This window comes from Vicugna pacos, chromosome 25, assembly GCF_048564905.1.
Source record: "Vicugna pacos chromosome 25, VicPac4, whole genome shotgun sequence".
NCBI lineage: Eukaryota > Metazoa > Chordata > Mammalia > Artiodactyla > Camelidae > Vicugna > Vicugna pacos.
In genome coordinates, this window is record NC_133011.1 from 33,179,457 (window position 1) to 33,194,352 (window position 14,896).

Below are 14,896 nucleotides of genomic sequence, written 5' to 3' on the forward strand. Positions count from 1 at the left end.
AAGGAAGGGAAATTGGAGGTTGAGAGGTACCATCTCAGCAAGGCTATCCCTTTCTGTGGTCCTCGGTTTCTTCCCACGTAATACAGCGGGGTCTTGCTGTACTGGGGGCAGTTCTTCCTACTTGGAAGATGCTGCGAATCTGCAAGTCAGGAGTGCATGGAGAGTGAAAAGGGAAGACTTGAGGGCTTGGAGGGAAGAAAGTGGTTGTTGATATCAACTGAAGCCTCCTTTTCCTGCAGAAAGGGAAGAAGTGTTTGGCTGTGTACCAGCCGGAAGCGTCCGTGAACTTTACGCTCGCCGGCTGTGTCAGCGCACGCTCCTACCGGCCCAAGTACTGTGGGGTCTGCACAGACAGCAGGTGCTGCGTCCCCTACAAGTCCAAGACCATCGACATCTCCTTCCAGTGCCCCGATGGGCCTGGTTTCTCCCGCCAGGCCCTGTGGATCAACGCTTGCTTCTGCAACCTGAGTTGTAGGAATCCCAACGATATTTTTGCTGACTTGGACTCCTACCCTGACTTCTCAGAAATTGCCAATTAGGCAGGGACAAAACACGGGCTTGAGACCTGGCCCAGTGCTTGCAAAGCAGCCAGCCTTCTGAGGCCCTCGGTGAGCCTTCTTTTGTCCACCTCCCACTCATTTCTAATTACCCTGATCCAGACCCGTGGGCCCCTTCCCTGTCTCCAGCCACCCAAAGCACCCATTATATTATGGTGCTGCTCAGGCCCAGACCGTGGGTCCTCTCCTCGGCAGCATTCTCCATACCCTTCAAAGAAAGTGCCTGTCTCCAGCTGTTCTGGACAGTACCCAAGCTGGATCTGGCCCATCCAAGTCTCTGGAAGTCCTCCTGGATCTTGCCCAAGTCCCAAGGAACAGGATCAGCTAGACATTCAATATCACTTGTTCCCTCTTTAGATGCCAGGCCACTAGGCTCCTTGGGTCCATTCAGAAGGACAGATGGGGTTTAGGACAGCAGAACGGTCCATTATTTGCCAAGCAGCCCTCTAACAGACAGTGCTGACTGCAGCACACCGAAGTGTCTCTCATTCCAAAGATCTGTGCATCCTAAGGTCCCCAGACACTTGCCAAGCGAGGTGAATGGTTGTTTGGTTTTGTTTTTTAGTGGAAAATTGTATTCATTAATCTGGGCATTGTTGAAGTTAAGTTTCTCTTCACCCTTACACTGTGAAGGGTGTAAATTGGGTTCATCTCAATCAGAAAGCCAACTCGAGAAACTTCATTCTTGTTCCTGGGAAAAGCTCCCAGTCAATACTCCAGGGTCAGAGCAAGGCCAGCCAGTTTTCAGAAGGAGCGATTGAACTCAGCACTGGATCTGCCGCTCGTGGACAGGGCGTTGGGCAACTAGCCAGGCTCTTCCTCACATCTGGCCCCTCTCCCTGCTTGGGGGCTCGTGGGAGTTGGTGGAGTCCCCTGGGATGATGTCTCTGACTCCTGAGAGTGGTGTCCTATGACATTTCTCTGTTTTGGGGGAGTCTTGGGAGAGGCCAGACCTGCCTGCAATGATGGAGACAGGTCCAGGTGAAGTTGAATTAAACCAAGAAGTGGGTCTCTTTCTGCCTCAGTGACCCATTTCACAAACTGTGGGTCTGCTGACCCAAACAACCCAGTTCTGGTGTGAAGACAGAGGTTTACCAGTTGTTTTGAAACAGAATTTTATTTAACACGGATGAAAAGCCAAAGGGTTTGAAGCTAAAAGGAAGAGAAAGTTGTTATTAATGGAAATGAGGCTATTATTTATTTTATTAGTAACGTATAGGTACTTACGGCCGGAATTCTCTTATTTAATACCTTCTGCACATCAGATGTTGTTCTCAGCGCTTCACATACGCCGTTACCCTAGCTCACGGGAACTTCGATGTCATGTCGAAAAGTGTCTGTTGTTATTTCTGTGCTTACAAATGTGAAATGGAAGCTCAGAAAGATAAGGGAGCTTGACTAAAGACACTCAGCTGGTCAGTGGGGGAGTTAGTCCAAGTCGGGCTGACTCTGTAACCCTTATTTCCCCCCTATTTTTAGAGCTTCCAAATGTGTCTGAGCAGGAAAACATGCTGGGCTGAGCGACTTCTCGCTGTCGTTGTTGGCTCTTATTTCTGTCTTTCTAGCTCCTTTCCCAAGACAAGAGAGTGTCTGATTATTTAGGTCCCTACTCACCAAACAAAATATGGGATTAAACAAAAATCCATGAACCCCCAGCACATCGTCCCCTCCTGCTGAGCAGAACCAGCTCTCATCACGCATTTAAAAGGATGATTTTGTTTATCCAGGGCTGCAGACACGGTGAAGCTGCAGTTACCCATTAGGGAGCTCTGGGTGGTGTGCGGAGGGATTTCTAGACAGGGAACAAGGACTGAGAATGTGCTCGCCTTACTGTGACCTCCCGAATGCCCAGTGCAAGGCATACAGTGGTGCTTAATATGTATCTGATGAATAAAGGAAATTGTACATGTGTTCCTGCTTGCATTCAGATCTCTTCTTCCAAAGGTACATGACAATCTAATTTTTATCAGCCAAATCTTAAATGCCAAAGAAAAAGAGATGTTTAATATTAAAGAAATGCACATTTTTATTGAAAAGAAAAACACCTCAGGAATTCTTGTGCGAAGAGAATTTATCCCATGAATAATCTCCGCTGTAAGTCTATGTGGCTCATGTTGGATTTTCTTAGAGTGACATTACCTACCATCTACAAATTACAAGGACCAGATGAGGACTAATCCCATTTGAAATTTAGCAGACACCCAAGAGCTAGGTCCTTACTGAATCTGCATCCCAATTTGGGTAAGTGAGCATAGCTTCCAAGAACACAGAAGCCTGGTTGGAGGAATTGGAAGTGATCCTGGGAGTGGGTGGGATGCGGTGGCTGGAACACCCCCGTTTGAGAAACGAATCTGTCCTATGCAAGCCCCAGAGGGCAAGTCTCAGCTCTGTGCTTGGAAGTCACGGAGAAGGAGACATGGGCCCAATGTAAGGAAGCTCTTGCTGGCAGTCAGAATTACCCAGCACGGGTGTGACCTGCTTCAATAAAAGTTAAGAATAATAATCATATCTAATTCTATGACCTAAGCAACCCTTCCCTGTATTTTCATGGAAACTCTGAGATGCAAAGAGGCTGAGAAATCAGTCTGACAAAATGGAAGCCCAAATCCTGGCTTATTCCACTCTGCCTTGTCCTCAGGGAGGCCTCCAGGCAGAGCTCGAATGAACCCTGTTGGAGTGCCACATTGGCAAGGGGACCAAATAGAGCCGAAAGATCGCCTTTCTAGTCCCTGGTAACTCCAAGTTCGGGGATAAGGGAGGGTGCGCCAAAAATTAGTCAACCTTTGGTGAAGAAATCCACGCAAGTGCTTAAAGTGAATTTCTCTTGCGTGTTTCAGTGTGGGAGAAAAAGGAAACCTGAATTTACCAAACCACTAATGTTTGCTAAATCTTATCATTAGCATTTAATGAGCACTTACCAGGCCTCATGCTAGGTGCTTCACTGCCATATCTTATTTAATCCTCAGAGCAAACCTATGAGATATTATTTCCCCATTTTAGAGATAAGATAGCTGAGGCTCATAGAGGTTACATTATTTGCTCAATGTCTTACCAGTTAATGAACTGCAGACCAGGATTGCAAACCAAGGTTAGTCTGACACCTGAGCCATCTCTCCTCACCCCAAGCCTGGTCAGCCTGCCTCCCCAAAATCAGAAGGTAGAAGAGATGCTTTACTGATAATAGGTGCAATTTTAACTTTGAAAATGAGTCAGACTGTGATCAAAGTAAGTAGATTCAAATGATATGATTGCCTATAATCTCATTAACATGGTATATACTTCGTATAGATAGAATTGTGGGACATAATGCTGCCCGTGATTATTAGATTGACTTGGGTCACTGATTTATAACGACCTTTGATCCAAAGCAACTGCAGTGAAAACCTTGCATAGCTGGGAATCACGGATGTGAGAATGGTCAGCTGTGTAGCTCTGCACGTATACATATGCATGTGTTCGTATATACATAGGTATGTATCTATTTTCAAACTGTGACTTAATATTTAAGTATTCCTACTGCCATTTTTGTAAGCAACTAAAAATGCATATGAAGAAATGTCTTGGAATTTCCCAACAGAGGAAGAATAGCGCTTGGGCAATCTGTCATGTTTTACAGCGTTCCTCATTTTTCTCATGATTCGTGTAGCGTGGAACGTGTTCATTCAAAGTGAACGGTTTTCACTGCTCAGATTCCCTGTTTATAGCCTTTTTGCCTTAAAGCAATAAATCATCAGTAAAGTGACTTACTGGATTTGATGAGTTTTCTTGTAGATTCAGTTACTATGAGGAAATGATCGAACATTGAACACACTCAATAAATGTGCGGATGGTGGATATTAGGTCCCGGATATTTTATACATGGCAATAAAAATAGCTAAAGTTTGGAAATGCACCAAGAAATACGATTTCTGGCATTCAGAAAAGACCAGGGGTACACCATGTGTCCAAGCTGGAAGACATCTCACGTAAATCTAAAATGAACATTTTGGCATTCATTCATTCACTCACTTACTCATTTACTCAGTGCCTTTTTATATCCCCAGCTACCCTGTGGGTACCTAGAGGTCAGGGACCTTGAGTGCATCCTCTGAGCCCAGCACATGTAAGGGAATGGGGAGCAGGGGTTTGATGGATGGAGAGATGGGTAGATAGAGTACCTGTTGCCAGCTGCCTTAGGAACCAAAAGGAATAAAATGAAGTATAGGGGAGGTTGCATCCTACAATGGGAACAGTTCTGACCATGGAAGTCAAGAGGGTCTTTATATACTTTATTCTTTACTGGAATTCCTCACTTAACCTATCTATGCCTCCGTTTCCTCAGCGGTGAAATGCAAAAAACCAAATGATAGTATTTTCCTTATTGAGGGTGATGACGTGATGATGAAATGCATATGGCAGGCAGAGTTTTAGACTAGAGCTTGGCACACAGTGAGCACTTAGCAAACACATCTAATATTAGCTGAGTCTCAGTTTCTTCACGAGGCAGGGATAATCCACAAGGCTATAGTAAGAATTCAAGTCAATATATTTTGTGTCTGTATATTTTACTGATTTAGTCAGATAGTAAACATAAAGAACAAATGTCACCAATAGTTGAATGCTTTTGTACTTAAATCATAGGCTGCTTGATCCCTTAATTTTTTATCTTTATCTTTTCATATTATGCTGTAATTTGATTAAACACCCAGTTTCTTTAAGGCAAAAAGGGTGACATGCTTTTCTGTGTCTCCCAAATCCAGCACAAAGCATGGCACACACTCAACTACTTGAACAGATACACAGATGACTGAGTAAATGAAGTGAATGACACATTCGATACCTTTCGGCTAAGTCCACCTCATCCAAATGCCCCCCCAGCGCACATTATGCTGTTATAATAAACTGCAGGAGAGAATCGATTCCAATACAAAAATGATTGTCACGTGAATTATTTCCAAGAACACATCCATCCTGGAGCATCCTTCTTTTTCAAAATTGAAAGTTAGATTGTGGAGTCCATTGGATGCCTCAGATGAAGGTGAATGTGTAGACTTGGGGAGAAATTTCTGATGCTATCAGGTGGTTGAAGTTTTGGGAAAATGGGATTCAGGGAAAATGGCCAGAGCATTTGATTATAAAAGTAAGAAAGCAGATAGCAGAGAAGCCAGTGCTCTTTTCCGCCCCAGCTGTGAAATAAAAATGCCGAAGCGTCCTCTGTGTTCAGAGGTCCAGGTTCCAGCCGCAGCTGGGTTCTTTCCAACATAGAATTGAGCAAAAATGATTCCTAAAGAGATGAAAAAGCCAGCACCAAGCCTCTGTACAGTTCCGTATATTACATTCTGTAAATAATGTTTCCAGATCTCTGTGCTAAATCCTGCTTTTCACACAAGGCTAACAAAAGTGGGTTTCTTAGTCCAGCCCATAAAGAGGAAGATGGTGAAGTCAGGCTAATTGATAGCAATGAGAACAATGTCCTCCTGCCAGCAGAGACAGAACTAAGAAGCCATAGAAAATGTGGTAAAAGCAGGTCACCTGAGCCCCGGTGGGACTGTTCAATGGAGGGACAAATACCCACTCAGGCAATAAAAGGCTTAAAGTCCTCCACATTGTCGGTCCCAGGAACTAACCAGTGTTCTAGGATCCCAAGGCATCAGCAGGTGGTTGCGTTAGCTCTGTGCTCGGCCACCTGTTGGATTCATTTACTTATTATTTACTCTTTATTTATTACTGAAGTACAGGTGATATCAAATGTGTTAATTTCTAGTGTACAGCATAGAGATCCATCTATACATATATATTTATATATTCCTTTTCACATTCTTTTTAGTCCCCCTCCCCGGTAACCATAAGTTTGTTTTCTGTGTCTGTGAGTCTGTTTCTGTTTTGTAAGTTTGTACGTGTCCTTTTTTTTTTTTTTTAAGATTCCACTTATAAGTGATATATGGTATTTTTCTTTCTTTCTGGCTCACTTCACTTAGAATGACGATCTCCAGGCCCATTCATGTTGTGCAAATGGCATTTTATTCTTTTTTATGGCTGAGTAGAAATCCATTGTGTGTCTGTGTGTTTGTGTGTGTGTGTGTGTTTATACACACACCACATCTTCATCCAATAATCTGTTGATGGACATTTAGGTTGTTTCCATGTCTTGGCTACTGTAAACAGTGCTGCTGTGAACACTGGGATGCATGTATCTTTTCGAATCAGAGTTTCCTCTGGATGTAGGCCCAGGTGTGGGATTGTTGGATCATAGTGTAAGTCTATTTTTAACTTTTTTAAGGAATCTCCATACTGTCCTCCATAGTAGCTGCACCGAACTACATTCCCACCAACAGTGTAGGAGGGTTCTCTTCTCTCCACACCCTCTCCCGCATTTATCGTTTATGGATTTTTAATGATTCAGCCATGTGTTACAAAAGGCAGCAGGGATGTGATCCATTTTAGAAATGGCTGCACAAACCATTTCTTCTCTGCAAGACTTGGCTTCCTCATCTATGGAGCAAGGATAATGCATCCTCACAGGTAAAGATAAAAAGGGAAAAGAAACTATAATGTATGCTAAATAGTACTATTAGTCCATCTCTGCAGAGTGCCCCTGTCATGAGGTCACACAGTCAGTGCTTCCTGGGGAAGGCTGGGCATTCAGAAAACATTCCTCAGGGCGGAGATGAGGAAGGGCCTTTCCTGCAATAGTTTGGCTGTCAATGGATTTAACTGCAAAGGACATAGAAATTCACTTGCTACAACTACATCAATTACCAGGAGCCATGTGTACGTGGGGGAGGGGGCGGGAGTAGTATGAACCCTGTCACAGTTGATTGGACAGCAAATGGACCCCTGAATCAAGCTGAGCCAATGCAATTCTTCCCCTTTAGAGACACAAGACCTGAGTGGTTCCAGATCCAAGAACCAGAAGGATAAGTAGCCTTTAGGTCAGGACCACCAACTTGTGCTTCAGAGAAGCGGGGAAATCTGATCTTAGAAAGAAGGAGGCTGATCTGCTCCCTAGGTTTCCTCCCTAATCTCATCTCCAATCCCATTAGGCCAAGCTTCCCCTTTTGCCCTTGAATTCCATTTGGGACACAGTTGAAGGGTTTCCTTGCAGCCTGAGAAGCCGAAGATGGATTTAGGCCACATGCAGGGGCCAATGAATGACCAACAGTGAGATTGTGTCTGAGAAAGGGAATGAGGAAGGTGGCAGATGGGGGTCTTACTTGTTCCTGCATCGCTTGCACATGGCTGATGCTGGTGCACACTTGGTCTCTCAGCTGCCGCTAAAACCCAAGGGTTCGGGGATCGAAACCAAAACAAGCAGCTAGGAGAACAGAAATAGATCCCCAGCTGGCACAACAGCCTCTGGGCATGGCTTCTCTAAATAGCATCCCATCCGTGCAAACACCTGCAGCAGTTCATCGCCCTCAGTGGAAGCCTGAGCTCCACGGAGCCCACTGCAGCAGATCCGGGGGGTCTCTGTGCCACGTATACACCCACAGCTAGGATGATTACTTGCTGGCCCTTCTGTGCCTGCCTTTCCTTTGTTTCAGACCCTCACACAGATCCCGACACAGAAAGGCACTTACTGTGAATGTAGAAATAAGGATGAGCCTGCATACTTCTCCTCCTGCATCTAAAGCAGGGCTCCTTAACCTGGGGTCCTTGGGACCAGAGATCCGTGGGTTAACGCAGGGGCCGTGTGCTTGGATGTGGCGAGGGCATGCATCTTTGTTCTTACTAACCTCTAATTGCAGCTGAGCATTTCCTCCTATCTAAACATGGGCCACAAACCCTAATCTCACCAGCTGGCGTCACGTGTAGTTTTCTTATCGCCGTTGTGGCAGTTACCTTGAGACGCTGTTACGCTGTCATGCTCAGCGCTACCTTGAAGCCACACTGAAACCTGCCCCTGCACTACTGTTTAACGTATGAGTGAAGAAGCGTGTGCTATGTCACACAGTTTACCATTTGGATAATTACTGTAAATGATCTCTTCTGCAGTATTATGTGTTGTATTTTATGCATTTAACACTCTTCCCGCCTCCCTTCCTGCTGTGTGAGGCACACTTGATCACCCCGCTCACCTTTCCCTGCCGTCAGCTCCTCCTCCGTATCCCAAACCTCTCCCTCAGACATCAGGGCCAGCGAGCTTGCAAATCCCCTCGCTCCCTTGCGGCATGGTGATGCAGACTGCAGAAGTCTTTACAGCCAGTCACACACTCTAACAAACTCCTCAAGGTAAGCAAAAGAAAACCAAACAAATGAAACGGTGTGATAGCTAGGTGGCGGGTCTTAAGTGTGGGCTGCAGTCAGCGACTTGCTTCAGAAGGAGCCTGGAAAAGCAGAAAAAGTAACTTGACATTGGAGACACCTGACAAACACTACCTCAGCCAGGGGCTCAAGGTCAACCGCGTCCTTAATAAACCATGTCGACCCATCACGCTGATAGCACAAGGTAGTGAGAATGACACTGAGCCTCTGTGGTCTTCATGCCCAAAACTCAGAACCCCAATCGAACCGTGAGAAAAGCATCCACACAAACCTCAGAGGAGGGCCATTCTACAAAACGCCTCCCCAGGGCTTCTCAAACTTGCCAAGGTCGTCAAGAGCAAGGAACGTCTGAGAAACTGTTCTAGACCATAGGAAGCTAAGGAGCCAGGAGACCAAATATAACACGGTACGTGGATGGGATCCTGGGGCAGAAAAAGGACAACGGGGAAAAACCAGTGAAATCCCAAGAAAGTATGGAGCTTAGTCAATGGTAATGCAGCAATGTTGATTTCTTAGTTGTGACCAATGTGCCACAGAAACACGATGCCAGTAATAATAGGGGAAACCAGGCATAAGGTATACGGAAACTCTCTGTACTGTCTTTGCTATTGTTTTGTAAATTTTAAACTAATCTTAAAGAAAGACAGGAAGTTATACTGAAACCTATTGTGTTTACATTTTTTTTTTAAGTACAAAAGCAGAAAGCATGGCTGTGGTTGTCAACCGGTGGACTTTCCACATGATTTTCTATAATGGAAATAAAATACAAAAAAAGATATTTTCTTCTAAATTATGGGCTGAAAAGCCTTGTCCCTTTGTCACTGTATTATTCAGCTACCGAGCACTTGAAACGGGACTGGTCTGAATTGAGATGCGCTGTGATGTGAAATACGCACTGGATTTTTTAGTAGGAAGATGAAAAGAATGCAAAATAACAATAATTATCATACTGATTCTATGTTGAAATGGTAATATTTTGGATATGCTGGGTTAAATGTATGATGAAAATTAGTCCCACATGTTTCTTTCCACCTTTATTGATGTGGCTACTTCAAAACTGAGAGCTGCATCTGTGGTTCGCAGTACATTTTTGTCGGACAGCGATGCTCTAAAGCAAAGAATTCCAAAGGTGAGGGGCTTGTGGCAGGAGGCCCCCCGGCAAGGTAGGACCCATCCCAGTGGACCATCTCTCAGGTAGAGGAAGAAGACACAAGCCACTGCAAAGTTACAAATTTATTGGTCTGGAAATAAATACAAATATCTTATTAAGAAACTCCTCTGGAAAGACTTGTACACAACGGATTCTTGCTCTGATTCAGTCACTCCTGTCTCCCAGGTGGTAGGTGGCAGGTAAACTGAGTCAAGACCCCTCGAGGTACCTAGAAGGCTTGACTACATCCTCCCAGTGACCACTAGACCCCAGCGGCTGATTCACAATGTTCCATTCTCTCAACTCAAACTTCCTATAAGGAGATCCATGGTTAGCCAAAATGAAAATCAAAAGGCAGAGTAGTACAGGAACTTGACAGCAACGCTGATGTTGCCCAGAAATGTCAGTGGTGCCACCCCATCCAGCGGAAGGTTAGAGGGGCCAGGAAGAGGGGAAGGCAGGAGAGGGAAGGAAATCCCATGGACTCCACATCCCAGAGTCTTTACATCTTCCGGGCCACTGCTCCCCATGCGAATCCCCACCCCACCAAGAGCAAACAGTTCTATCTGAAGATCCGGGAAGATCACTAAGTCAGAAACGTTTGGCCGTCAAGTTCAGACTCAACCCCGCTTGCCAAAGATTGGAAGCTGGATTTAACTCAAGTGGACATGATTCCTGGGAACCAGATGGGATCAAGCGAAATCACGACTGCTTTGGATTCCATCACAACCACAAGGAATCCTTTACATCTAATCACCAAAACGCCACCCACCCCGATGCCCCTGCCCCCACTGCACAGAGCTGCATCCCCGCCAGGCAAAGCTGTTTGCAATCTTTCCCTCCACGTCAAGGAAAGCAACTGCGAATCTCAGTGATCTTCCCCATGAATGAAAGAATCACTCATTCATGTTTTGGGGGTGGGATGTAGGGGCCATGGAGGAGGCAGGCAGGCAGCAGAGCCCACGCCTTAAACCCACGATGCCAAATGTCTGCCAAGACCATTTCTTTGAAAAACTGGGAGATGTGGTTGCCTGCTTTTATTGTCCTTAAAAAAAAAAAAGCCAGAAAAACAGGCTTGTAGGTTTCAACAATAAAAAATGTATATATGCACAAATGTTAAAAATCTATTTCTTCAAGCGAACTACGTAGGTTTGCTTTTCCAAACTCTCCCGGGCCTCCGCACAAATCCCACCTCACTCCCCCACTTCCTGTTTGGCCTGGTTAAATGAGCAGTTCGCTGCTCTCCCCCTCCCCAAATCAGAAAAGGGTTTGGTTTCCAGAAACTGAGTCTGTTTCATCTTTCCTTGGAGAGGAGACAGGAAGTAGGTGGGCTGGGCTTCCAATCAAATGTCCCTTAGACCAGGATGCTCAGGTCAGTCTAAGCTTGGATTTACGAAGTGTTTACTGCTGCATTTCTTGTTTTTGGCAGTTTGGCGTCTCGGAGGGAAGGTAAGAGACTGGCCACTAGGCCCCTCGTTAGTGGAAACAGAACAATGAGATGCTTCTTTCCCTCTGGTCCAGCCCACCCCTCCCTCGGCCAAAAGGGTGCCCTCCACAAACCCAATCTAACTTTGTTGTCACCAGAGCTCACTTGTCCAAAATAAGCTTTGGATTAATACCGAGTTACGTGCGGTCGGCAGGCAGGGGTGGGGAGGGGCCGGAGGAGGGACAGCTACAGCAACTGATCCCAGAGTCCAGGGGGCGGCCATCCCCGCAGCGCAGGCCGCCTAGCAGGACACTTCTGTGGAGTTGGGCCCGGCGCTGTTCCCAGTGCCGCCCGAGTTGGGGATGATGTCCAGGCGGGTGCCCTCGCTGGTGTGGGAGCGGCTGCGGGTGCCCTCGCTGGTGTGGGAGCGGCTGCGGGCGCCCTCCAGGGATGTGACGCTGGAGCCTGAGGCCGTACGGGACCTCATCAGGCGGGTCATGCTGGCCGAGGGCACTGGGGAGAGGAGAGAGAGCCCGGTGAGGGACGGGAGAACACTGGAGGCACCTGCACGCCGGCAATGGTGACTGCTGCATGCCCGACCTGGCCGGGCACATTTGTTCCTGTCCATCCTCGTGGTGACCCAGCTGTCGGGCTCCCCATCGCTTCTGTATCTGCTCCCAGAGGTGGAGAGCGAGGTGCAGATGGGGTAAGGACTTCCTGCAACCCCACAGCGGCTGGAACCCACAGCTGGGTCTGAATCCCAGCTCTGTTACTTGCTTAATAGCTGTGTGACTTTGGGAGTGTCCCTCTGGCCCCACTTGTAAAATGAGAATCCTAACACTGACCCCCTGGTATCAGCACCCGAATGTGTGCCCACCACCCTGTACGGTCAGCAGTCCTAGAGCATGGAGGATGTTGAGGGTCAGCCAGGCTAATCCCTGCAGATCACAGGCCGGAAACCCCAGCCACACAGAAGTGTCAGCTGTCACCTCTTCCCTTGAGAAGCCTGTGAGCTCCCAGGAGTGCTCCATGGCACTGTCCAGTCCAAAGGACTTCAAATGCCCTTGAACACAGCAGGTGGAATAAAAAGAAAAATACCCCCACCTGTCCTTGGTTGAATAGCATCTCCACCCTCCCCCCCAAACTCATGTCCACTGGAACCACAGACTGTAACCTTATTTGGAAACAGGGTTTTTGCTGACCTATTTAGTTAAGAAGAGGTCATCCTGGGTTAGGGTGGGCACCAATGCAATGGCTGGTTTCCTCATAAGAAGAGGAGACAGACACGCCCAGGAGAAGCCAGGTGAAGACAGGACAGAGACCAGAGTGACTCAGCTACAAGCCAAGGAACGCCAAGGGCTGTTGGCAACCACAGAAGCTGGGGTGAGGCAAGGAAGGATTTTTCTAGAACCTCCAGAGGTGTATGCCCCTGCCTTCACCTTGATTTAGCCTTGAGAACCGTAGCTCTGTGAGAGAATACATTTCCGCTGTTTTAAGCCACTCAGTTGGTGGGGATTTGTTACGGCGGCCACAGGAAACTACTGCACCACCCAGGTGAAGCATCACTGCCAAGGCCATGTTGAAAAACGGACGTCACGCACTGAGGCAGCTACACGGAAGCGTTACACTATTTGCTCAGTGAGCATATGTGTTGGCTTTCTGCAGCAGACACCCACAAACAGAATTAATTCTTGCCGTATGGACTCCCTTTCTTAAAGATCTAGTTATTGGATCTAGAAAAAATCAGAATAGAGTCCACCTCTGTTGCTCAGGTATTTTTTCTGAGCCCCTATTTCTTGAGCCCCGATCTGGGGTCTAACCGACCTTGCAGGGTGACTACAGCATGCTGTCGCGGATGCTAAGGGCTGGCCCACCACAGGGAGCAGGCACTCAGTAAATGGCCACTCTCCTTGTCTTTGGTTGATGCCTGTGGAACAACAGCTCTGCCTGTTGCCTTTCCTACAACCTGCAGGACACTTCGGCTTTCTGAAACAGAAGCTGATGGGGGGAAAGATACAAGGCCTGCCTTCCACCTCCTTTCTCCCCAGAAGGCACTTTCAAAGCAGAAATCCAAGCCCAGGGCAGGTCCAAGACAAACGAGTCACGGTTCATGCCTGCCAGGTGAACGATGGCTTTCTCCGGTTACCACCTTCGCCCACACACTTCCCCAGAGAGAAAGAGGCTTGAAAGGCAGGAGCCCCACAGGCAGAGGTTTCCTGTTGGAAGAGGGCAGTTTGGGACACGGATCTTGCCCGAAGCATGTAAATCAGGCTTGCAGGCTCTCAGCCGCACTAGAAGTCTAACGCCTGAGGCCAATCTTAAGACTGCGGTCAGTTTACTAAACATAACATGACTATTTTAAACGAGCAAACACTTGGAAGTCTCAGAGAAAACAAAAATGGAAATGGTTAGGTGTTCAGACTTCCTACTTAAGATGGGCACATGAATTATAACTCCAGGCAGCAGGCAGAAAGAGCCAAAGGAACCACATCAGGGCCAGAACCGTGGCCGACACCACCGTGTAGCAGTGGCGGCTGCCGCCCAACAGGGCGCTTAAACTGGGTGTTGTCTGTCCTGGTCATGGGACTGCAGCTCTGAAAAGGGCTGTATTGGTCTATAAATAAACTATCACCGTAACGGAAGAGGCTTCAAGTTCTCTAATAGTGCTTCTTTTTATCTTCCAATTCCCAGTCTAATGATTTAGCAAAGACATGCCCTGTCTTAAATATAAAGCGACTTTACCACCCACCTACTCAGAGCTTCACAGTTTCCAAAGAACTTTCACACATCCCCACTCTGCTCCTTGCTTAATATCTCAAAGTTTCAGTTTCATCATTTGTAAAATGAGGTTAAGAGTCTCTCATAGGATTATTGTGAAGATTAAATGAGAAAAACACAAAGGATTTATTAATCTTTCACCATTACCACCATCATCACCGCCATCATCACCACCACCATCATCACCGCCATCACCACCACCACCACCGTCATCACCACTACAAGGGGAAATCTCTTAGAAAGCATGTAATCAAAATCAAAAAGATTTTCATGGTTTCACTGTTTGTTGCCTTCTTGGTGTTTAAAAGGACAGTCCTCACCTAAACCTTACAACAATTCCCTGGTGTGAAACAGCTTCTGCTCAGCCATGGAGGGAGAAGGAGCCACTATGCTGTGAGGAGATACCGGAACCTCTGCACTGCTGCCCACCCTCCATGCACCTAAGTCCTTCTTCCCTGACCTGCTCAATTTGCAAAAAGCTGAAGCTGGCCAAGGTGAGACAGAATACTCATCCCAACCTGGTTCCAATCCCCACATCTGCCCCTCGACCCGCCACCTGCTGGGAAAGGTCGTACTCACTGTAGCCCATGCCCTGCACGAAGTACTTGAAGGCCTCAGCAAGCTTGGCTGGCTGCAGGAGAGAAAAGGGAACATGCAGTCAGTCACTGCAGGTCCAGACCACGCGTGGCCATGTGGAGCTGTGCCCCAGGTCACCTTCATTAAAGAGCTTGGCCCAAGACA

General features: G+C 46.9%; 2 protein-coding genes across 3 annotated transcripts in view; one reads left to right on the forward strand and one right to left on the reverse strand.

Annotated features, from left to right (window-relative positions):
• The window catches only part of CCN4 (cellular communication network factor 4), a 29,259-nt gene extending 24,969 nt beyond the window's left edge, over positions 1 to 4,290 (forward strand). For both annotated transcript variants that reach the window (XM_072949749.1, XM_006207996.4), the window contains one exon: positions 240 to 4,290. In XM_072949749.1, the coding sequence (XP_072805850.1) occupies positions 240 to 539 (300 nt within the window). In that variant the 3' untranslated portion in view covers positions 540 to 4,290. The remainder of the gene's footprint in view (positions 1 to 239) is intronic.
• Positions 4,291 to 10,019: 5,729 nt separating this feature from the next.
• The window catches only part of NDRG1 (N-myc downstream regulated 1), a 48,441-nt gene continuing 43,564 nt past the window's right edge, over positions 10,020 to 14,896 (reverse strand). The window contains exons 15-16 of the mRNA XM_006207995.4: positions 14,735 to 14,786; positions 10,020 to 11,890 (exon numbers count right to left, since the gene is read on the reverse strand). Of these exons, the coding sequence (XP_006208057.1) occupies positions 11,679 to 11,890; positions 14,735 to 14,786 (264 nt within the window). The 3' untranslated portion in view covers positions 10,020 to 11,678. The remainder of the gene's footprint in view (positions 11,891 to 14,734; positions 14,787 to 14,896) is intronic.